Source organism: Neofelis nebulosa, chromosome 2, assembly GCF_028018385.1.
Source record: "Neofelis nebulosa isolate mNeoNeb1 chromosome 2, mNeoNeb1.pri, whole genome shotgun sequence".
Lineage (NCBI taxonomy): Eukaryota > Metazoa > Chordata > Mammalia > Carnivora > Felidae > Neofelis > Neofelis nebulosa.
The window spans coordinates 164,406,155-164,430,301 of NC_080783.1; the positions used below are offsets into that span (position 1 = coordinate 164,406,155).

Here is a 24,147-nt window from a genome sequence, read left to right on the forward strand (position 1 = left end):
ATATTCTATCAGAGAAACTTGTAAAATAAAACAAAGATAATTAATAGAAATATAAATGTATAAAATTATATAGTATCTTAGCAATGAGAAATGCTATGGGAAAAGATAATTAGAGCAGAATAAAAAGGATCAGAAACACCTGGGAATGTCCAAGTTAACCAGGGTGATTAGGGTAAGCCTCACTGATTGGGAAGATGGCATTTGAGCAAGGACTTGAAACTGAGAGAGATAGAGACACATATGACTAGATGTCTGAGGGTGGAAAGTAAGAGCCTTTCAGGCACAGGGAATAAATAGTGAAAATTCTATAAGGCCTGAGTATGCCTGGTGTATTCTAGAAATAGCAAGGAGTCCAGAGTGGTTAAAACACAGCCAGGAAGAGTAAAGTAGCAAAACATTAAGTCAGAGGGATAATAAGGTTGTGTATGTGGGTGGGCAGATGAGGGTGTCAACTCATTTGGGGCTTCTTAAGCCATTGCAAGGACTTTGGTTCTTACTCTGAATGAAATAAAGTGACATTGAAGGACATGAGTGTATTATGATCTAATTTATAATTTAAGAGGATCACTTTGGTTCCCGAGTAAGGTGGCCTTTGTAAGAGGGAGGACAACTGGAGGCTGTATGGTAAAACATGAAAAGAGTTGATGGTGGTCTACTTCTGGGTGAAAGTAGTGGAAGGAGAGAGAAATGAATGGAGCCTGAATGTATTTTGAATGTAAGACTAATAGGATTTCCTGATAGATTAGATCTGGAGTATGAAAAAAAAAAAAAAAAGGGGGAATCAAGGATGACTGTAGGCTTTTTTGCCTCAAGCAACTTGGATGAAGGGGTTGCCTTTAACTTAGAAAAAGCAATATGTGAAGTAGGCTTTGAAGACAAGATAAACAGTTCATTTTTTGGACATGTGTAATTTGAGACTTCTAAGAGAAGTCAGGTAGTTGTTTTTTATGAATCTAGAGTTTAGGAGAGAGGTCTAGACTGTAGGTCAAAAAACTGGGGATCCATGATTACATAGATAGTATTTAACCATGAGACAAAATATGAACACCAGTGATGTGAGTGAGATAATGAAGAAAAGAGGACCAAGAACCAAACCATGAAGGACTCCAAAATGAGGATAGGGAGAAGAGGAAGAATCAACATAGGAGACTGAACAAGATCAATCTGACAGATGGGACAGATAATTAGTAAGTATTGACTTCTAAAAGCCAAATGAAGTAAACGTATCAAGTAGGAAGAAGTGATCAGTTGTTTGAAATGATGCTGATAGGTCAAGTGAAATGCTGACCAAAAACTGCCTGTAGATTTAGTAATGAAGAAATCAGGGTGATCTTGACTGGAATGATGTTGTTGGAGTAGTGGGCTTGAAGATAAGAGTGGTTTGAGAGAGGAAGAGGAACAAAATTGTAGATAGAGAATACAGACAACCCCACCTAGTGCTTTTGCTACAAGCAGGGGGAGGGGGAGTCATTCAGGAAAGAGGAGCTAAGAAGTTTTGTTTAGAATGGAAAAATAACAGCATGTGCATACACCAATTAGAGTAAACAAGCAGAAAAAAACCTTGATTATGTAGTAGAAAGTAAGGAGAATTGTTGGAGTGATATCCATGGGTAGGCAAGAGAGGCTGGTTATTCAGTGGCTTCAGAGAGGAACAGGAATAGTTCATCTGTACTAATGGGCAGGAATCAGAGAACACGAGTGCAGATGCTTGTAGATGGGTAGATATGATGGTAAGTGTCTGGGGGAAGTTATTATCCGAGAGCTTTGATTTTCTCAGTGGAGTAGAATCAGTAGCCACAAAGATAGGAGAGGAAGTATGGGAGTTTGAAGAAAGAGTAAAACAAATGAAATAATCACAAGAAGAGGAGAGGCAATGGATTAAGGAAGTAAAACGTGACTTTGGAGAAGTGTTAAGGCTGCATTTCAGATTTTCGATCATGAATTTAAAGTGATATCAGTGTGATTGAATGTTTTTTCCAGATCCTTTTAGCAATAGGTAGAGAGTTGGGTTCAACCAGGTTTGTAATTTTACTGAGCGAGCACAGTGATATAAAAGGAGGAAAGGTGTCAAGGGTATCATTTGACAAGTGACCACAGAATCCAAGGCCATGTAAAGAGGGAAAAAGAAAATATATGAACAAAAAGGCAAAGCTGGACAGATATGTCAGAATATTAATAGATTGGTGGTTCTGACAGGGCTAAATCATGTTTTGAGCTATAAGAGAAAGTCATCTGGAAAAATAGGAGGATGGAGTTAGAGAGTGAGATTCATCAGTTGACATGAATTTCTTAATATTCCTGACAGTACCTAGATCAGACCTAGGAAAACAATGAAAAGTCAGTAAGTGTTTATTAAATTGGATCTAATTATATCTTCACATCAATACCTTGAAGCAATGAACTAAAATACTTTACAAATATGGAAAGAAACTTGATTTTAGTCAGAGGGCTTAGATTGAAAGGTATCTCTTTCTATTCAAACATAAAATTGGGGTGCCTGGGTGGCTTGTTGCTTAAGTGTCCGACTTCGGCTCAGGTAGTGATCTTGTGGCTCCTGAATTTGAGCTCTACGTCTGTCTCTGTGCTGACAGCTCGGAGTCTGAAGCCTGCTTTCAGTTCTGTGTTGCCCTCTCTCTCTGCAATCCCCCCACCCCCACTCATGCTATGTCTGTCTCTCTCTAAGATAAATATTTAGAAAAAAACATAAAAGACTTCCTACAAATACCAAATTTGGAACGATTTAGTGTTCTCTAATGCATTAAAATTTATGTTTATTACTGGGGTGCTTGGATGGCTCAGTCAGTTAAGCATCCGACTCTTCATTTTGGCTCAGGTCATGATCTCATGGTTTGTGAGATCGAGCCCTGCATTGGACTCTACATTAACAGTGTGGATGGAGCCTGTTTGGGATTCTCTCTCTCCCTCTCTCTGTCCTGCTCACACTTGCTCATTCTCTCTCTCCCTCTCTCTCTCTCCCTCACTCTCTCTCCCTCTCTCTCAAAATAAATAAAATAAACTTTTTTTTTTAAAAAGAAGACCCTCTTTAATAAACAAATTTATTTTTGTTGCTTATAATTTTTGTATGAATTAGTATGCATAGTTGTGGATAGTGCATGTTGAAAAACCTCCTTACTGAATTTCACAGATATCATCAGTCTAAATGGTTCACTATGTGATATAAGTGCCATATGCTGATAAAAGACAAAAACTTTAATATTATGTCTTGTATGAAATAAAGGAAGAAAATAAATTTAGAAAATTTTAATATTTTTATATGCTATTTTGTGATACCGATTTTTATAATTGCTATTTTGTTTTCAATTTTGAGAAGGCAGGCAGGCTATTTATATATCTAGTAAATTGGATTAGATTTAGGAGTAGATAAAAATAGAATTTTTTGAGGACAAGTTTTAAGCACCTTGTTTTATTTCATATTTATAACAATTTTATAAAGTGGCTTATTACTCCCATTTAACTAAAGAAGAAACTGAGGCTTGCGGGGGAAGCCAGGATTTGAAACAAGGCCAACCTTATTCCAAATACTATCAAATTTTATCTATGTTAAGCTGCCTCCATCAAATCTAGGGTTTAAACTACTTTGGGGTATAAGTCTTAGCTACCCAAGATTCATAAGGTAGCATTTAGAACAAAGCACTATATATTGCATTTGTTCCATACATACTGTCTACGTCCACTACAAACAAGCTAAACTTTCTGGAACTCTGAATTTAGTGCACATTCATGATTGACTACGTAACATTCTTACATGGTGGCATAGTAAACTGCATTTGTTGTATAATTACCTTCAGTCAAATTTCAGATGGTATCAACTTGCTGAAACTTTAAGTATAGTGCTCAAGAATAAAGTTCCTTATCTCTGAATTTAACAATTCTGCAAGTGCTATAAACCTAGTTCAGAATGTTTGTATTCCTTATATACCATTCAACTGACAGTTATTAGAAGGAACAAATAGGAAGGGGTGCCAGTATGAATAAATTATAACTGATAATCTGATAATAGAAGGGATGATAGGAAAAACTACAAAATTAATAACAGAACTATTCAAGTCTATCCTTCTTATCTTTCTTAGAGGCAAGCAGCTACACATATTAAAAATAAAAGTTCAATAAGACAGCCCATGATGAACTCAAATCAACCTGGAAAATTTTAATTGCATTAATTACACCAATTTAAAGAAGATAATGCAATATGAAACATCCTTGGAACAATTTCCAACCAGAATGATTAAATAAAATTAAATATTTTGATATATAGAAGGATAAATTATAATTTTATTTTGGAAAATTAGTTTGTATATAAACCCTCATTCCCCAAAGATATTTGGTAAATGAGGCAATACTCCACTGAGTAGGAAGCAATGATTATAGGGAGATTTCAGAGGGAGCAATCTACTGCATGAGAAAGGAAACACATTCAGGAATTAGATTAGTAAATTTATGAGAAACTGTATAGGCAAGTTACACCTTAAAAGAAAGAGAGAGAAAAAAACAAGAAGAATAAACAGACTGGAATGGTTTGCTTTACCTCTAACCACTCTGGTGAAGAGAATGGAGAACTTGGTAGGAAGGTAAGCAAGGATAATCAAAAAGTCTCCTGCAAGACTATGTCTATTTTAGTGGTATTATGAAGAGAAAAACCAAATGGAGGTACGCTAATGAATAATTCGAGACAGTCATGCAACTGATTCTGCCTTAGGGACATGTCTGGCAAACATTTTGAGAAGTCTCTGTGACCTTGACCAACAATGAGTTGATTCACAGAGGAATAAATCTGACATAGATAAAATGAGTTAAAGAGTGATACCTGATTCCCTCTCTCCCTTTCTCTATTTCAAAAATAAGCACATTGAAAAACAAACATTCATAACAGTGAAATGAACTGTTTCATAATCTAACTTCATAGTCAATCGATGAATTCTTCCTTCATTATCAATCAACCACTTCATTGAGCACTTACTGCCTGCACATTGATGTGGCCACTGAGGATGGAGAAGGAGTGTATGGTATAGCAGTTATTGTTCTCAAGGAGTTTATACTGATGCGGGGAGGGAGTCAGAGTAGTAGAGAGAGGGCTCACATGCTTCATTATCAGTTCAATTTTTTTCTCTTACAATTTTCCAGGATTTACAAAGACACAGAAAACAGGTTAATCACTCAGCTCAGAAAAGGCTCTGCTGTTACTCAAGGAAAAGTTATCAGTTTAGGTGACAGAACAGACCTCAGAATGATGAGAAGGTGAGGGTAATTCCTTTTTAAAAATATATATTATGTTACCCGATTGTAAACTCCATACCCCGTGGAGTAAATCCAGATAATACACATAAGCATTGCTTGTTGATTTTATTTCCTGACGAAGACGTCAGAAAAAGTTAAAAGTCCTGGCATCAGGCTGAGAAGGTGACAAGGACACAGGCCTGTATTTGTTGCCATCATATTCTCTAATGGAAATACAGGGAGTCAATCCTCAGTTTATTTTAACACTTTAATCTGCGTAGAAATGGGCTTTGTAGAAAGGAAACCTGTTTTAGAGTAAGGCAAGTGCTAGTGATTTTCAGATAAATAACACATTAAGAGTGTTGTGAGCAAGCCATTTAATAGGGCAAAATAATATGCTTTACTCTAAACAAATGGTCCAATGATTTGCCAAACACCAAAAAGCATATTTATTGTTAATTGAGAACAACTGCATGGTAACATATTCTCCCCAGCTCATAATAAAGCATCCCAAAATAGACTTCCCTAAGAATTTATATACATACTTCTTGAATCTCTTTCTCTTATGCTGAAAATTTTAAAGATTTTTATCATATAATTGGCTGCTCATTTCTTCTTTTTCTAGTGTGTTTGAGAGAAACTCACTCTCATAGAAAGTTGAGGATATTATTTGTCCTTAGTGTTTTGCATGCGTTTAGGGAAAGGGTGGAATAATTGGCAAGTTAGTAAAACACATAATAATGCCTTCAACTCTGATTGCCTTTCATTTTAACTAACAATAGTGATTTTGCCCACTATGATGCTGTTCAAATCTCTTCTTGCATAGAAATGTTTTAGAGGATGAGAGAAAAATCACTTAATTGCTGCAGAATTAGGAAGGGCTTTCATGTTAATTCATTTTCATTAAAGTCGTTAAATTATAGCATCAGTCTCTCTGAAGCTATGATAAATCAACATCAGACTTAAAACTGAACCACTGCCTAATTAAACCTTATCATTCATTGTCTTGCTTTACCATATAAAACAATTTACTCCATTATGACCATGTATCAGCTCTACAAAAAGGCATAGACTATTTATTCAGAGATCACAATATCATAAAATGTGTTTATCTCTGATAAACAGGATTTTTATTTTACTACTGAATTAAGATCTAACGAATAAATAATAAAAAATCCATTGGCATGGAAAGTGATGCATTTACCCATGGATTGCTGCATGTAGTTTTGGTAACAAAAAGACTTAAGAGAGGAAGGGTGATTTAAATGCAGCATGAATGTTTATTTACTTGTCTCTCTCCCCTCTCTGTGTCTTTATATATGTATCTATCTATATCTATATCTATATCATCTATATCTATATCTATATCTAATCATCTTATGTAATTATATTATTAGTAGATCCTTAGTGTGTACTCAATAACCAGAGAATATGTATTTTTTTAACGTTTATTTATTTTTTTAAGACAGAGAGAGTCAGAGTGCAAGCAGGGGGAGGGGCAGAGAGAGAGGGAGTCACAGAATCCGAAGCAGGCTCTAGGATCTGAGCTGTCAGCAAAGAGCCCGATATAGGGCTCGAACTCACAAGCCCAACCAACTGAGCCACCCAGGCGCCCCAAATATGTATTTTTATTACAAACAAAAACAAATATTTAAAAAATTGACAATACACTTGGCCACAATGTGAAAGTCAATAACGAGAAATCAGTATCATCTAGACCATGTAGTCTGCAATATAGTTCAATAAGAATAATGTGATGACTAAAAAAGTCTCAAATATGTTAGAATACTGAAAATAACTGAGTAAATCCTAAGAAAGGAGGAGAATGACAAACATTGCTGCAGTTGGAAATAGAAAAGTAAAAATCAATGATGGAAAATAAACAAGCCAACCAATAGAGACACTAACATGCTAAAGAGTATTATTTGAAAAGTTAGTAAAGTAGAAAAACTTCTGGCAGGATGGATGATTAAAAAAAAAAAAAAAGTAAAAGACATGGGATGCCTGGGTGGCTCAGTCAGTTAAGCATCGGACTTTGGCTCAGGTCATGATCTTGTGGTTTTTGAGTTCAGGCCCCGTTTCAGGCTCTGTGCTGACAGCTCAGAGCCTGGAGCCTGCTTTGGATTCTGTGTCTCTCCCTCTCTCTGCCCCTCCCATTCTCATGCTCTGTCTCTCAATAAATAAATGTATGTTTAAATTTTTTTTTTAAAAGTAAAAGATGTCATGAGTAAACAGTATTAGAAATACAAAGGAACAAATGGCCACTGATACGGTAGAGATTTATGAAACACATAAGAGAAGCCTATGGGTGATGTTTGACAATAAAATTGAGTATCTAAATGATGGGATAGGTGGTTTCCTTGGAAATTATAACTTATTAAAAAATGACTCAAAATATATAAACATATAAAGGGTGGGAAAGAAAAACCTGTCACATGCAGAAAATATAATTTTATACATAAGAAATTCAAAAGAATCTAGTGGTTATGTATGAGAACTTACAATTCAGCACCATTGCTGAATGTAAGATTAAAATATGAAAATTAATAATGTTTCCATATAACATGAACTAAAGCTGTAAAAATCACTTTTAAAAAATGAATACGATATAAACTAGCAACTTAAACTGCTTAGAGATAACTCTTGACAAAATGTGTGAAAGTCTCTCTTGAAGGAAATCACAAAACTTTATTGAAAGACACAAAATAAGACTTAAATAAAGCTAAAGTTACATAGTATGCTCATAGATTACAATAGTTACTGTCACAAACATATCAATTCTTCCCAAATTAATCTTTAATCCAAGCCGATTAAAAAATGCCAATAAATTGTCTACAAATTTCAAGAAGCTAAAACTAAAATTCATATGGAAGAGTTGAATACCAAGAATAGCAAGACACTCTTGAAAAGGAAAAAATGAGGTCTTGGATTATCAGATATTGAAACTTAATATTAGTTATAGTGATCATAAAAATGTGATATTGGCACAGGAACAGGCAAGTGGGCTGACAGGGCAGGGATGAGTTTGGAAAAAATATCTTTCATATGTAAAAGAGGTTGAATTAAAAATTAATGAGGAAACAAGGGATGATGTAATAAATGTTGCTGGACCAACTAATCACCTTACTCATATGGAAAAAATAAATTTTGATTACATACAGCATAGGAAAATAAGTTGCAAATGGATTAAGGGCCTCAATGTGAAAAGAAAAACTAATACTTTTGGAAGAAAATATAGAGAAATATATTTATGATATTAAAGTAGGAAAGAAGTTCTTAAATAAGCTTTAAAAATACAGACTATAAAGGAAAGAGTGACAAATTTTATTACATTGAAATTGGCAACTTCTCCATGACAAATGGCATCCTAAGCAAAGTGAAAAGACAAACCACAAATTGGGAGATAATATTTGTTTTTTTTTGTTTTGTTTTGTTTTTTTTGTTTGTTTGTTTTTTTAAATTTATTTATTTATTTATTTTTTATTTTTTAATATATGAAATTTACTGTCAAATTGGTTCCCATACAACACCCAGTGCTCATCCCAAAAGGTGCCCTCCTCAATACCCATCACCCACCCTGCCCTCCCTCCCACCCCCCATCAACCCTCAGTTTGTTCTCAGTTTTTAAGAGTCTCTTATGCTTTGGCTCTCTCCCACTCTAACCTCTTTTTTTTTTTTTTCCTTCCCCTCCCCCATGGGTTTCTGTTACGTTTCTCAGGATCCACACAAGAGTGAAACCATATGGTATCTGTCTTTCTCTGTATGGCTTATTTCACTTAGCATCACACTCTCCAGTTCCATCCACGTTGCTACAAAAGGCCATATTTCATTTTTTCTCATTGCCACGTAGTATTCCATTGTGTATATAAACCACAATTTCTTTATCCATTCATCAGTTGATGGACATTTAGGCTCTTTCCATAATTTGGCTATTGTTGAGAGTGCTGCTATAAACATTGGGGTACAAGTGCCCCTATGCATCAGTACTCCTGTATCCCTTGGATAAATTCCTAGCAGTTCTATTGCTGGGTCATAGGGTAGGTCTATTTTTAATTTTCTGAGGAACCTCCACACTGCTTTCCAGAGCGGCTGCACCAATTTGCATTCCCACCAACAGTGCAAGAGGGTTCCTGTTTCTCCACATCCTCTCCAGCATCTATAGTCTGGGAGATAATATTTGTAGCCCATTTAACTAACAAGGAAAAAGTGTTCACAGTAAATAGATCTTTTGAATCACCAGGAACCTAACAGACAAACAATAAAAGAAATAAAATGGGCCAAAATGAAAATGTGCCAAAAAGACAATTTGTAAAGAAAGAATCTACAGTTGCCAATAAAAAGAAACTTAAAAATGCCAACTTCACTGGTGATTATGGAAATACAAATGACCAACCTACCCTTATATATTCATCTGATTAGCCAACACTTAAAATATCTAATAATCCCAAATGTTGGCAAGAACATTAACAGTGGGAATATTGATACTTTAGCTACTATCATTACATGTACATTGATCATTTAAGGACAAATTTCAGAAACATACGTGGAATGAAATACTTGTAGGCATTCAATGTAAAAATCCATTCTTTCCTTCAACTCCCATATGCATTCAGTTACCAAATCTTGCCAAATTATCTCCTCAATCCGCATGGAGGAAACACGTCTGTTTCCTTCTCACCATTCCCATTGTTACAATCTTAATTTAGTCCCTTTGTCTCTTTGCTAGACTACTTAAGTAGCCTTCTAATTGGTCTCCCTATCCCCACTATTCCCACCACCATTACCAAACTCATCCTTCACAAAGTAGCGTTAGCACACTTTCTAAATTGCAAATATGGCTAGGTTATTCTCCTATTTAATGTACTTCAGTTGACATAGGCTACAATGTAGATTCTCTAATGTAACAGTGAAATTCTCACAGTGCAGGTTAGGGTAGATGACATTTGGTTTTAAATACAATGTTTGGGGTGTTTGTGAAACGTATTATGGCTATGTTCAGCCTGCAGTTGGCTATACCAATCTGAAGCTCAAGGAAGAGATGAAAGCTTGACACAAAGTAGTCATTATTCCAGAGAGCAAAGATATTAAATATATTATTACATGTCAGGTTAGTGCTGATTTTAGTAGTTATTCATTATGTATTACAGTGCCATTTCCATCTTTTCCAGCACTCAGTTACATTTAACAGTTCCCCAGGACAACAGGTGGGGACCCTATTCTATGTAGGTCCCTAATGGAATATAATATAAATATACAAGTATATATTTGTTAAAAAATGCTTCTGTATAATGTTTATTTATTTGCCAAATATTTATTGAGCACCTGCCATAGTTGCTGGCCTTTGTTTTAGCAGCTCCAAATACAGAAATGAATAAGATAGTGCCTGATTTCAAGAGTTGCATAATATCATCATATATATAAGGGTATACAGAAATTAAACAGTGAGATAAGTTCAAAATAAAAATATATACAAAGCATAAAGTTATCACAGATGAATGAACAATTAATTCCCTCTGTGTATAAAGATCAGGAATGTATCTCAGAATAAATCACATCTGAAATGTCTCTTAAAGGTGATGAGGACTCTGGTTGAGGAGTTACAGCAGTGGGAAGGAAGGAATATTTTGGGCAGACAAAATAGTATCGTTTCCTTGTGTCATGAGTAGCCAGCCTGATGCATTTGGGAACAACAATCTGGCATTACCTGAGGATGAAATGCAAGGGGATATGGGTCCTTTGGAGTTGTGGTTAGAGAGGTAGATGAAAGCTATTCACACAAATAGTGTAGGTACGTTTTCTATACACATTAGTTCACTTATCTAATGTTTTAATATAAAAGAGTAATTTTAAATTATGGAAGTTAAACAGTGAACAGGATTTCAAGTGGCAGAAATAGATGTGAAAAGTAAAGATTAGGGGCCACATGGACAATTAAAATCAGATTTAACCTCAGCTTCCGAGTGAATTAGTTTTGTCATAAAAGGCCACATATCAAATTCAAGCACATTTCAAGCAAATTTTTACCTAGATTGACTAGTACTTAAGTGAGTCCCTGCCTCAAATTAATCATTTTACTGTCTGTACCTAAATGCCAATGCAGATTATAGTCTCTCATGCCTTGACTCTTCCACCAGGACTATTCCAACCTTGTCAACGGTGATGCTGACACTGCCCTTGCTTTTTCCTATCTAGTCTTTTTTCCCTTGACAGATTCCCAAAGGATGAGTTATGGCTCTTAAGTAACTATCTAGATCTCTGCCACAGATTTCAGGGATAGCTTTTTTAGGTACAATTTTGTGAAAGTATTGATGTGTCAAAATCTTTTACTGTTTGTGTAACTTCTAGCAATGGCTGATATATCATCGTGTTCCTCAAACCTTTTGTGCTGCTAACTTTGCAGATTATTTTGCCATGTCTAGCATGTATTTTTGCATAAATATTTCCAGAACTTAGAGACCATAAGCACAGCAAAAATTCCCTAATAATATTCACAAGGACTTCTAAGGATGCTCACAGAGTTCTTTCTGAATTGAGGACATACAACTCTCAATTCACTTCCTGGCAACAAAAATGTCTTGATGCAAGAGGGCCACTAGGAGATAATTATAAAAATAACATATTTCTTAGGAATTTCATGTTTATATTTAGAAAAGTTTTTTTCTAATCCTCTTAAAAAATAAATAGATATTTATTTACTCAGAATACTCAGCTAAAGCTGACTGAAGATCAAGGGATGCATTATATTTGTCCATATAATATTTTTCATAAATTGTAATTTCAAAATAGAACTTGGTGTGTTAATATATGTAAATATATAAGCAATATATATGTACCAAAATATCAATCCACACAAATATGTGGCCTATAAATCTATTCTTAATAAAGGTAGATGTAATGTCACCTTTCAATGGATCTAAATTTAGTTGCTATTCTAAGTCAACATGTGGTCCTTTTAGAATTGTCTTCCTGAAAACCCTCCAAGTGGTAAGTCAGGTTGGTGTAGATGTGTGTGTCCCCGTTTGCATACTGTTTTCTTCAAATGAAATGTTCTCACTTCCTCAATCCATAGCCTTTATTGAATAATTCCCTAATAATAAAATAGTCTTAATTTTCTAAGAATTTATCATTGTAACTTGTGCCATATACTTAAGCATCTCATTGTACAGCCTCATGATATTTATTTATAGGTGCTAGTCCTATTTACCTAGTGACACTGTAAATGTCTCCATGACTCTTAGACTCATAGACTTGAAGAAATCACTAGCAATTCACACTGGTACTATCAACAAGTGTTCCATGTTCCAAAAGGAACATTCATTCATGAATTCAATCAATAATATTTATCGAGCTTCTATAGTATGCCACACATTGTTTTAGGCAATAAAGATATACCAGTGACTAGAACAACAAAATTGGAACATTACTGAATTTAATTCTAGTAAATGGGACTCTAGACAATATATAAACAATTTAAATATGTAATATGTCAGTTTCTCATAAATAGTATAAAGAAAATGAAACAGGGAAAGGAAATAGAGTGTGTATCTAGTGGATAATAACAGTAGGATCTTAATTTTAAATGGGATGTTCCAGAGTTTCTTAGGTATGCTATGTTTACATGTGACCAAGAGATTTTTCTGGTGGTCTTTAATGACACATTAAGATCCTTATGTACCTAGAATGTCAAACCACTCTTACTTAGCTGCTGCTGCTTCTTCTTATTTTTTTTTAGTATGCTTGTTAGTTTTTCCTTTATTTTTTTGTTTCTTTTTTTTTAAAAAAACACTTTATTGAAGTATAACTGATACACAAAGAACTGCACATACTGAATATATATAACATAATGACTTTGGACATATGCAAATACCAGTGATAACATCACCACAAACAAGGTAATAGATTTATCCAAAACATCTCAGAGTTTCCTTGTGTCTCCATATTTTTTGTGTGGTAAGAACATTTAATATGAGATTTACCTTCTTAAAAATTTTTGAATTGGGAGTTCCGGAGGATGGCGGCGTAGGAGGACGCTGGGCTCACCGCGCGTCCTGCTGATCACTTAGATTCCACCTATACCTGCCTAAATAACCCAGAAAACCGCCAGAGGATTAGCAGAACGGAGTCTCCGGAGCCAAGCGCAGACGAGAGGCCCACGGAAGAGGGTAGGAAGGGCGGCGAGGCGGTGCGCGCTCCACGGACTGGCGGGAGGGAGCCGGGGCGGAGGGGCGGCTCGCCGGCCAAGCAGAGCCCCCGAGTCGGGCTGGCAAAAGTGGAGGGGCCGGACGGACTGTGTTCCGACAGCAAGCTCGACTTAGCCTCTGGGAGGTCATAAGTTAACAGCTCTGCTCAGAAAGCGGGAAGGCTGGAGGACAAAGGGAGGGAGAGCTGCTGAGCCCCCGGACGGCAGAGCTCAGCTTGGCGGGGAACAAAGGCGCTCGCCAGCACCATCTCCCCCGCCCATCCCCCAGCCAAAATCCCAAAGAGAACCAGTTCCTGCCAGGGAACTTGCTCGCTCCGCGCAAACACCCAACTCTGTGCTTCTGCGGAGCCAAACCTCCGGCAGTAGATCTGACTCCCTCCCGCTGCCACAGGGCCCCTCCTGAAGTGGATCACCTAAGGAGAAGCGAGCTAAGCCTGCCCCTCCCGCCCCCGTGCACCTTGCCTAACCACCCCAGCTAATACGCCAGCTCCCCAGCACCACAAGCCTGGCAGTGTGCAAGTAGACCAGACGGGCCACACCACCCCACAGTGAATCCCGCCCCTAGGAGAGGGGAAGAGAAGGCACACACCAGTCTGACTGTGGCCCCAGCGGTGGGCTGGGGGCAGACATCAGGTCGGACTGCGGCCCCGCCCACCAACTCCAGTTATACACCACAGCACGGGGGAAGTGCCCTGCAGGTCCTCACCGCTCCAGGGACTATCCAAAATGACCAAACGGAAGAATTCCCCTCAGAAGAATCTCCAGGAAATAACAACAGCTAATGAACTGATCAAAAAGGATTTAAATAATATAACAGAAAGTGAATTTAGAATAATAGTCATAAAATTAATCGCTGGGCTTGAAAACAGTATACAGGACAGCAGAGAATCTCTTGCTACAGAGATCAAGGGACTAAGGCACAGTCACGAGGAGCTGAAAAACGCTTTAAACGAAATGCAAAACAAAATGGAAACCACGACGGCTCGGATTGAAGAGGCAGAGGAGAGAATAGGTGAACTAGAAGATAAAGTTATGGAGAAAGAGGAAGCTGAAAGAAAGAGAGATAAAAAAATCCAGGAGTATGAGGGGAAAATTAGAGAACTAAGTGATACACTAAAAAGAAATAATATACGCATAATTGGTATCCCAGAGGAGGAAGAGAGAGGGAAAGGTGCTGAAGGGGTACTTGAAGAAATTATAGCTGAGAACTTCCCTGAACTGGGGAAGGAAAAAGGCATTGAAATCCAAGAGGCACAGAGAACTCCCTTCAGACGTAACTTGAATCGATCTTCTGCACGACATATCATAGTGAAACTGGCAAAATACAAGGATAAAGAGAAAATTCTGAAAGCAGCAAGGGATAAACGTGCCCTCACATATAAAGGGAGACCTATAAGACTCGTGACTGATCTCTCCTTTGAAACTTGGCAGGCCAGAAAGGCTTGGCACGATATCTTCAGTGTGCTAAACAGAAAAAATATGCAGCCGAGAATCCTTTATCCAGCAAGTCTGTCATTTAGAATAGAAGGAGAGATAAAGGTCTTCCCAAACAAACAAAAACTGAAGGAATTTGTCACCACGAAACCAGCCCTACAAGAGATCCTAAGGGGGATCCTGTGAGACAAAGTACCAGAGACATCACTACAAGCATAAAACATACAGACATCACAATGACTCTAAACCCGTATCTTTCTATAATAACACTGAATGTAAATGGATTAAATGCACCAACCAAAAGACATAGGGTATCAGAATGGATAAAAAAACAAGACCCATCTATTTGCTGTCTACAAGAGACTCATTTGAGATCTGAGGACACCTTTAGATTGAGAGTGAGGGGATGGAGAACTATTTATCATGCTACTGGAAGCCAAAAGAAAGCTGGAGTAGCCATACTTATATCAGACAAACTAGACTTTAAATTAAAGGCTGTAACAAGAGATGAAGAAGGGCATTATATAATAATTACAGGGTCTATCCATCAGGAAGAGCTAACAATTATAAATGTCTATGCGCCAAATACCGGAGCCCCCAGATATATAAAACAGTTACTCATAAACATAAGCAACCTTATTGATAAGAATGTGGTCATTGCAGGGGACTTTAACACCCCACTTACAGAAATGGATAGATCATCTAGACATACAGTCAATAAAGAAACAAGGGCCCTGAATGATACATTGGATCAGATGGACTTGACAGATATATTTAGAACTCTGCATCCCAAAGCAACAGAATATACTTTCTTCTCGAGTGCACATGGAACATTCTCCAAGATAGATCATATACTGGGTCACAAAACAGCCCTTCATAAATTTACAAGAATTGAAATTATACCATGCATACTTTCAGACCACAATGCTATGAAGCTTGAAATCAACCACAGGAAAAAGTCTGGAAAACCTCCAAAAGCATGGAGGTTAAAGAACACCCTACTAACGAATGAGTGGGTCAACCAGGCAATTAGAGAAGAAATTAAAAAATATATGGAAACAAACGAAAATGAAAATACAACAATCCAAACGCTTTGGGATGCAGCGAAGGCAGTCCTGAGAGGAAAATACATCGCAATCCAGGCCTATCTCAAGAAACAAGAAAAATCCCAAATACAAAATCTAACAGCACACCTAAAGGAAATAGAAGCAGAACAGCAAAGAAAGCCTAAACCCAGCAGAAGAAGAGAAATCATAAAGATCAGAGCAGAAATAAATAATATAGAATCTAAAAAAACTGTAGAGCAGATCAACGAAACCAAGAGTTGGTTTTTTGAAAAAATAAACAAAATTGACAAACCTCTAGCCAGGCTTCTCAAAAAGAAAAGGGAGATGACCCAAATAGATAAAATCATGAATGAAAATGGAAATATTACAACCAATCCCTCAGAGATACAAACAATTATCAGGGAATACTATGAAAAATTATATGCCAACAAATTGGACAACCTGGAAGGAATGGACAAATTCCTAAACACCCACACTCTTCCAAAACTCAATCAGGAGGAAATAGAAAGCTTGAACAGACCCATAACCAGCGAAGAAATTGAATCGGTTATCAAAAATCTCCCAACAAATAAGAGTCCAGGACCAGATGGCTTCCCAGGGGAGTTCTACCAGACATTTAAAGCAGAGATAATACCTATCCTTCTCAAGCTATTCCAAGAAATAGAAAGGGAAGGAAAACTTCCAGACTCATTCTATGAAGCCAGTATTACTTTGATTCCTAAACCAGACAGAGACCCAGTAAAAAAAAGAGAACTACAGGCCAATATCCCTGATGAATATGGATGCAAAAATTCTCAATAAGATACTAGCAAATCGAATTCAACAGCATATAAAAAGGATTATTCACCATGATCAAGTGGGATTCATTCCTGGGATGCAGGGCTGGTTCAACATTCGCAAATCGATCAACGTGATACATCACATTAACAAAAAAAAAGAGAAGAACCATATGATCCTGTCAATCGATGCAGAAAAGGCCTTTGACAAAATCCAGCACCCTTTCTTAATAAAAACCCTTGAGAAAGTCGGGATAGAAGGAACATACTTAAAGATCATAAAAGCCATTTATGAAAAGCCCACAGCTAACATCATCCTCAATGGGGAAAAACTGAGAGCTTTTTCCCTGAGATCAGGAACACGACAGGGATGCCCACTCTCACCGCTGTTGTTTAATATAGTGCTGGAAGTTCTAGCATCAGCAATCAGGCAACAAAAGGAAATCAAAGGCATCCAAATTGGCAAAGATGAAGTCAAGCTTTCGCTTTTTGCAGATGACATGATATTATACATGGAAAATCCGATAGACTCCACCAAAAGTCTGCTAGAACTGATACATGAATTCAGCAAAGTTGCAGGATACAAAATCAATGTACAGAAATCAGTTGCATTCTTATACACTAACAATGAAGCCACAGAAAGACAAATAAAGAAACTGATCCCATTCACAATTGCACCAAGAAGCATAAAATACCTAGGAATAAATCTAACCAAAGATGTAAAAGATCTGTATGCTGAAAACTATAGAAAGCTTATGCAAGTAATTGAAGAAGATATAAAGAAATGGAAAGACATTCCCTGCTCATGGATTGGAAGAATAAATATTGTCAAAATGTCAATACTACCCAAAGCTATCTACACATTCAATGCAATCCCAATCAAAATTGCACCAGCATTCTTCTTGAAACTAGAACAAGCCATCCTAAAATTCACATGGAACCACAAAAGGCCCCGAATAGCCAAAGTAATTTTGAAGAAGAAGACCAAAGCAGGAGGCATCACAATCCCAGACTTTAGCCTCTACTACAAAGCTGTCATCATCAAGACAGCATGGTATTGGCATAAAAACAGACACATAGACCAATGGAATCGAATAGAAACCCCAGAACTAGACCCACAAACGTATGGCCAACTCATTTTTGACAAAGCAGGAAAGAACATCCAATGGAAAAAAGACAGTCTCTTTAACAAATGGTGCTGGGAGAACTGGACAGCAACATGCAGAAGGTTGAAACTAGACCACTTTCTCACACCATTCACAAAAATAAACTCAAAATGGATAAAGGACCTGAATGTGAGACAGGAAACCATCAAAACCTTAGAGGAGAAAGCAGGAAAAGACCTCTCTGACCTCAGCCGTAGCAATCTCTTACTCGGCACATCCCCAAAGGCAAGGGAATTAAAAGCAAAAGTGAATTACTGGGACCTTATGAAGATAAAAAGCTTCTGCACAGCAAAGGAAACAACCAACAAAACTAAAAGGCAACCAACGGAATGGGAAAAGATATTTGCAAATGACACATCGGACAAAGGGCTAGTATCCAAAATCTATAAAGAGCTCATCAAACTCCACACCCGAAAAACAAATAACCCAGTGAAGAAATGGGCAGAAAACATGAATAGACACTTCTCTAAAGAAGACATCCGGATGGCCAACAGGCACATGAAAAGATGTTCAACGTCGCTCCTCATCAGGGAAATACAAATCAAAACCACACTCAGATACCACCTCACGCCAGTCAGAGTGGCCAAAATGAAGAAATCAGGAGACTATAGATGCTGGAGAGGATGTGGAGAAATGGGAACCCTCTTGCACTGTTGGTGGGAATGCAAATTGGTGCAGCCGCTCTGGAAAGCAGTGTGGAGGTTCCTCAGAAAATTAAAAATAGACCTACCCTATGACCCAGCAATAGCACTGCTAGGAATTTATCCAAGGGATACAGGAGTACTGATGCATAGGGGCACTTGTACCCCAATGTTTATAGCAGCACTCTCAACAATAGCCAAATTATGGAAAGAGCCTAAATGTCCATCAACTGATGAATGGATACAGAAATTGTGGTTTATATACACAATGGAATACTACGTGGCAATGAGAAAAAATGAAATATGGCCTTTTGTAGCAACGTGGATGGAACTGGAGAGTGTGATGCTAAGTGAAATAAGCCATACAGAGAAAGACAGATACCATATGGTTTCACTCTTATGTGGATCCTGAGAAACGTAACAGAAACCCATGGGGGAGGGGAAGGGAAAAAAAAAAAAAAGAGGTTAGAGTGGGAGAGAGCCAAAGCATAAGAGACTGTTAAAAACTGAGAACAAACTGAGGGTTGATGGGGGGTGGGAGGGAGGGCAGGGTGGGTGATGGGTATTGAGGAGGGCACCTTTTGGGATGAGCACTGGGTGTTGTATGGAAACCAATTTGACAGTAAATTTCATATATTAAAAAAAAATAAATTAAAAAAAAAAAGATAATTATACATGCAACAAGATGAACAAATCTCAAAGTGAAAGAAGTCAGAATAAATGATTACATATTGTATTATATCATTTATATTACTTTTGGAAAGGCAAAATTATAGGAAGGAAAAGAGTATTTGGTTTTTGTCTTGGATTAGGAAATGGAGGAAGGCACTGGGAAATTGGGGGAGTGCTAGAATAATGGGGTAGGCACATGGCCATGTGTTTGTAAAATTCAAAAGAATTGCACTCCAACAAAAGTAAATCTGCTCTATGAAAGTTTATACAAATCATCAAGATATGAAAGGAAAGATGACATTTATTCTCTGACAAATGAATCTGATTACATTACAAAGACAACATATGACCACAGTGAGAAGGGTGGAGGAGAAAAAGAATTATCCCAAGTAACAATGTTCGATGTGATTCTCTAAGGCTAAATATAAAAATAAATGCAATTTAAAAAAAAAAAATTTTTTTGAATTGCACAACATTGTTAACTATATGCACCATGTTGTAAAGTGGATCTCTATAATTTACTCATCCAGCATAAATGAAATTTTACAGCTACTGAATAACAACTTCTATTTGTCCTGTCTGGGCTTAGGTATCATTTCTTAGGGTAACTTTCCCTAACCACACCAACTGGATTTATTCTACTAGTATACATGCCCTTCACATCCAACGTATCTTCACACTAATTGTTTATTTAATCATCCATAATTACTTGTCTAATGTCTAATGCATCCATTAAAATGTAAGTTTCATGAAGGGAGGGACTTGTTTTGTTTATGCCTGTTCCTTTGGCACCAAACATACTGCTTGAAAAAAAAAAGCAACACGCACATGTACACACACACATACACACACACATACACACACACATACATGCACACACACAAGTTTAACCAACTTGTTTAATGATTGAGGGTAATGTTTTATATCCTCATACTGCCTGGACATAACCCTTTGACTAATCTTTCTTTTATTCTAGTAAAATAAGGAGCCAAGTTAATTTGGAAGATTTATGAATATATGAGAACACAGGAAATCCCACAAACATTTAAAGGAAAATGTCATCAACATGAACATCAACATTAGCATCAGCATTAACAACATCACTACACATGTGAGTTTGGCCAGAATATAACAAATACTACTAAGCACTTATTATTTCCCAGCCACTGCTCAAGACATCTGAGATAGATATATCAGTGACCAAAACAGAAAAATCCCTCCTGCCTAATAACAGAATTTACAGTCTGAGGCAGGAAAAGATAGGCAGTAACCATAATAAGTAAGTGAATTCTATAATACTGAGAAGATGGTCAGTGTTATGTGGAAACATGGAGCAAAGTAAGGGAAATTGGGAGTTCAATTCCAAGTACAGTGAATAGGTACACCTCATTGAACATGTAGGAAAAAATTTTACTCTGATTATGAGGAAAATAAATGGTGTAAAGATAGTAAAATGTTCTGCAAAAGATTACATCACATATCTGAATACAGGGGGAAATAAGGCCTGAGTGAGCCAGAGATATTAATAAGTGGAGGGGAGAGAGGTTTTCTGTCTTTGATTTATAGTTTAAGATTTAACGTTTCAACAGAATTAACTTGGAGTTAAAACAAAATCAAATAAAAAGTGTTATATCATTTGCTAAGAGAAAACAAAGCATGTCTTCATATAAAAATTCAAATTATTTAGAGATAAGATGAGAATCTTACCATTTTTACTGATGTCGAGTTCTTTAAGATTAACTAAACTAGCAATAGTGGTTGGCAGATTTGAAAGATCATTATCAGGAATACTTAGTTTTCTTAGAGCTTGACAGTTGAACAGTTGCTGTAAAAAAAATAATGATTAATTAGATTTCAATTTGGTTAAATCCATTCATACATAAACTTAGCAACAAAATTCAAATCACCATCTTTATAAATGGGGTAATAAAAGGACCAGCTGCAAAAGTCTCACCTTCTTCCACACTCATATTCTCAATTCTTTTCAGAATGCTTCATTTTCCATCTCCATGTCAGTGCCTCACTATTCTCTGCTATCCAAATTCAAAACACAAGGGATTCTGTTTCTTCCCCTACTGTTTACTATTAATGTTCAATTTGCCACTGATCCTATTGATTTTTTTTCTTTCAAATATGTTCTGGAGTTGTCCCTTCCTTTCTATTCCCACAGCTACCAGGGTAACCTCAATTCTCTTTGTCTGCAACCACGTATTACTTCCATTTAACCATGTTTGACAGTTGTTTATTTGGCATGCAAGTACTGTGATACAATTGAATACACGGGCTCATATTTCTCTGTGTCCCTCCACAGTGCTTCATAAACATCTAGCAAATAAAACATTTAACTTTTTTTTTATTTAAAATATTTTTTTTAATGTTTATTCATTTTTTGAGAGACAGAGTGTGAGCAGGGGAGGGTCAGAGACAGAGGGAGACACAGAATCTGAAACAGGCTCCAGGCTCTGAGCTGTCAACATGGAGCCCAAAGTGGGGCTTGAACTCACGAACTGCAAGATCACGACCTGAGCCAAAGTTGGACGCTTAACCAACTGAGCCACCCACGTGCCCCAAAACATTTAACTTCTGATATTTAGCTAAAAAAATCACTAGTGATTGGTTCATATCTGCCATCAGTCCAAAGTACTACGTGGAGAAGAGTTAAGTGTTAAAGCAATGGTTCTTACATCCAGCATGGTTTTAATCACTGGTAAATCGAGGTGCTTGTTTCAAATGTGGATTCTTGGGCTTTACCCAAAGAAGTACTGACATGATGGGTCTGGGATGGGGATCAAAATCTGCATTAAAAAACATTTTTTTAATGTTTTTATTTATTTTTGAGACAGAGAGAGACAGAGCATGAGCAGGGGAGGGGCAGAAACAGAAGAAGACACAGAATCTGAAGCAGGCTCTAGGCTCTGAGTTGTCAGCACAGAGCCCAACGCGGGGCTCGAACTCACAGACCAGGAGATCATGACCTGAGCTGAAGTTGGACACATAACCAACTGAGCCACCCAGGCGCCCCTGCATTTTTTTTTTTAAGTTTATTTATTTTTGACAGAGACAGACTGTGAGCATGAGATGGGGAGAAGCAGAGAGAGAGAGGGAGACACAGAATCCGAAGCAGGCTCCAGGCTCCAAGCTGTCAGCACAGAGCCTCATGTGGAGCTCAAAGTCATTAACTGTGAGATCATGACCTGGGCCGAAGTCAGACGCTTAACCGACTGAGTTACCCAGGTGCCCCTCAAAATCTGCATTTTTAAACAATACACTCTACTGATCTGATTATTTTGATGCGGGTGTTTCCAATACCATATTTTAGGAAACAATGTTAGGTTTTTTAGCTCTGCCAATCTCATTTTGACTACTCAAGATATGAACAGTTGGGGCAGAATTTTTTATTCATTTCTGGAAGAATTATCTTAATGAGATTTTTTTCTATTTGACATTTCTAATTCTATTTTGCTGAATTTCCACAGATAAAGTGTCTGGTATCCATGACTATGCAATTGGCCCACAGAGCATTTACCTAGTGCTTATTCTTTCATGGAATTAGTTATTTATAGGCAAAAACAATGTAATACATGGTTGTTATTTCTTAATTCATTAGTTTTTTAAAAACTAGATTGCACTGGTTTTTCCTTAAGATAAAACATACAGTTTCTCACTTTTGGTTAGTCATTTTTGGCTCCTTATAAAGACTATTTCCAATACTTAACATAGTGCTAGAATTTCAAAATGCCATACAGAAGTGTTACTACCTCTTTTTATAAAACCTAAAAAAACAAAAAAAAACAAAAAACCAAAAAGACAAAAACAAACAAAAGAAAACTTTGATGGATTGTTTTTACTAATTACTAATTTTCCCTTTAAAAAATAGAAAAACAGATGTCTATACTCATGGTAGATGTTAATTTAAATTTCTGCACAGTCTCTATCATTCTGTTAGGACCATTAGGTCCACCCACATGCAATGTGGTTAGTTATACATATAAAGATTTTGGAAATTCAAATGCCTCATGATTGATGTTGGTAAGATGTACTAACAACTCTTTAATCTGATTACTATAACCATTTTATTCAAAATTCGGACAAATTATTTTCAAACAGCTTTTTTTTAAAATTCAAGTTTCATCATCACCACAAAATTCTCAATTTATCTCAAGAATTAATTACAGGTCCTTGTTTTGTTGAAGATTAATGGACCATATAGTTGAGGGTTAATTTGAGTTTTCTATTCTGCTCTATCAATCTATGTCTGGTTTTATGCCAGTAACATACTGTCTTGATCACTACAGCCTTGTAATATAGCTTGAAGTCTGGAATTGTGATGCCTTCAGCTTTGCTTTTCTTTTTCAAGATTTTTTTGGCTATTTGGGGTCTTTTGTGGTTCCACAAAAAATTTTAGGATTATTTTTCTCTACCTATGTGAAAAATGCTGGTGGTATTTTGATAGGAATTGCATTAAATGTGTAGATTACTTTGGATAATATTGACATTTTAATGATATTTGTTCTTCCAATCCGTGAGCACAGCATGTTTTTCCATTTCTTTGTGTCATCTTCAATTTCTTTCTTCAGCATTTTATAGTTTTCAGAGTATAGATCATTTACCTCTTTGGTTAGGTGTATTCTTAAGAGTCTTATGGTTTTTGGTGCAGTTGTTAATGGGATTGATTCCTTGATTTCTCCTTCTGTTGCTTCATTATTGGTGTATAGAAATGCAACAGATTTCTGTATGCTGAATTTTTATCCTGTGACTTTATTCATGTATCAGTTCTGGCAATTTTGCGGGGGGGGGGGGGGTTGGATTTTCTATAACGGAGAGAAGACCGTTTTTAACAAATGATGTTGGCAAAACTGGACAGCAACATGCAAAAGAATGAAACTGGACTACTTCCTTACATCATACACAAAAATAAATTCAAAATGGATTAAAGACCTAAGTGTGAGATAGGAA

General features: G+C 36.7%; 1 protein-coding gene across 11 annotated transcripts in view; it reads right to left on the reverse strand.

The window, feature by feature from the left end:
• Window positions 1-24,147, reverse strand: part of LRRC7 (leucine rich repeat containing 7) — a 560,700-nt gene that overhangs the window by 297,644 nt on the left and 238,909 nt on the right. For all 11 annotated transcript variants that reach the window (XR_009258064.1, XR_009258063.1, XM_058717001.1 and 8 more), the window contains one exon: window positions 20,899-21,016. Coding sequence is in view for 9 of the 11 variants with exons in the window: in XM_058717001.1 (XP_058572984.1) it covers window positions 20,899-21,016 (118 nt within the window). In the remaining 2 variants the exon portion in view is untranslated. The remainder of the gene's footprint in view (window positions 1-20,898; window positions 21,017-24,147) is intronic.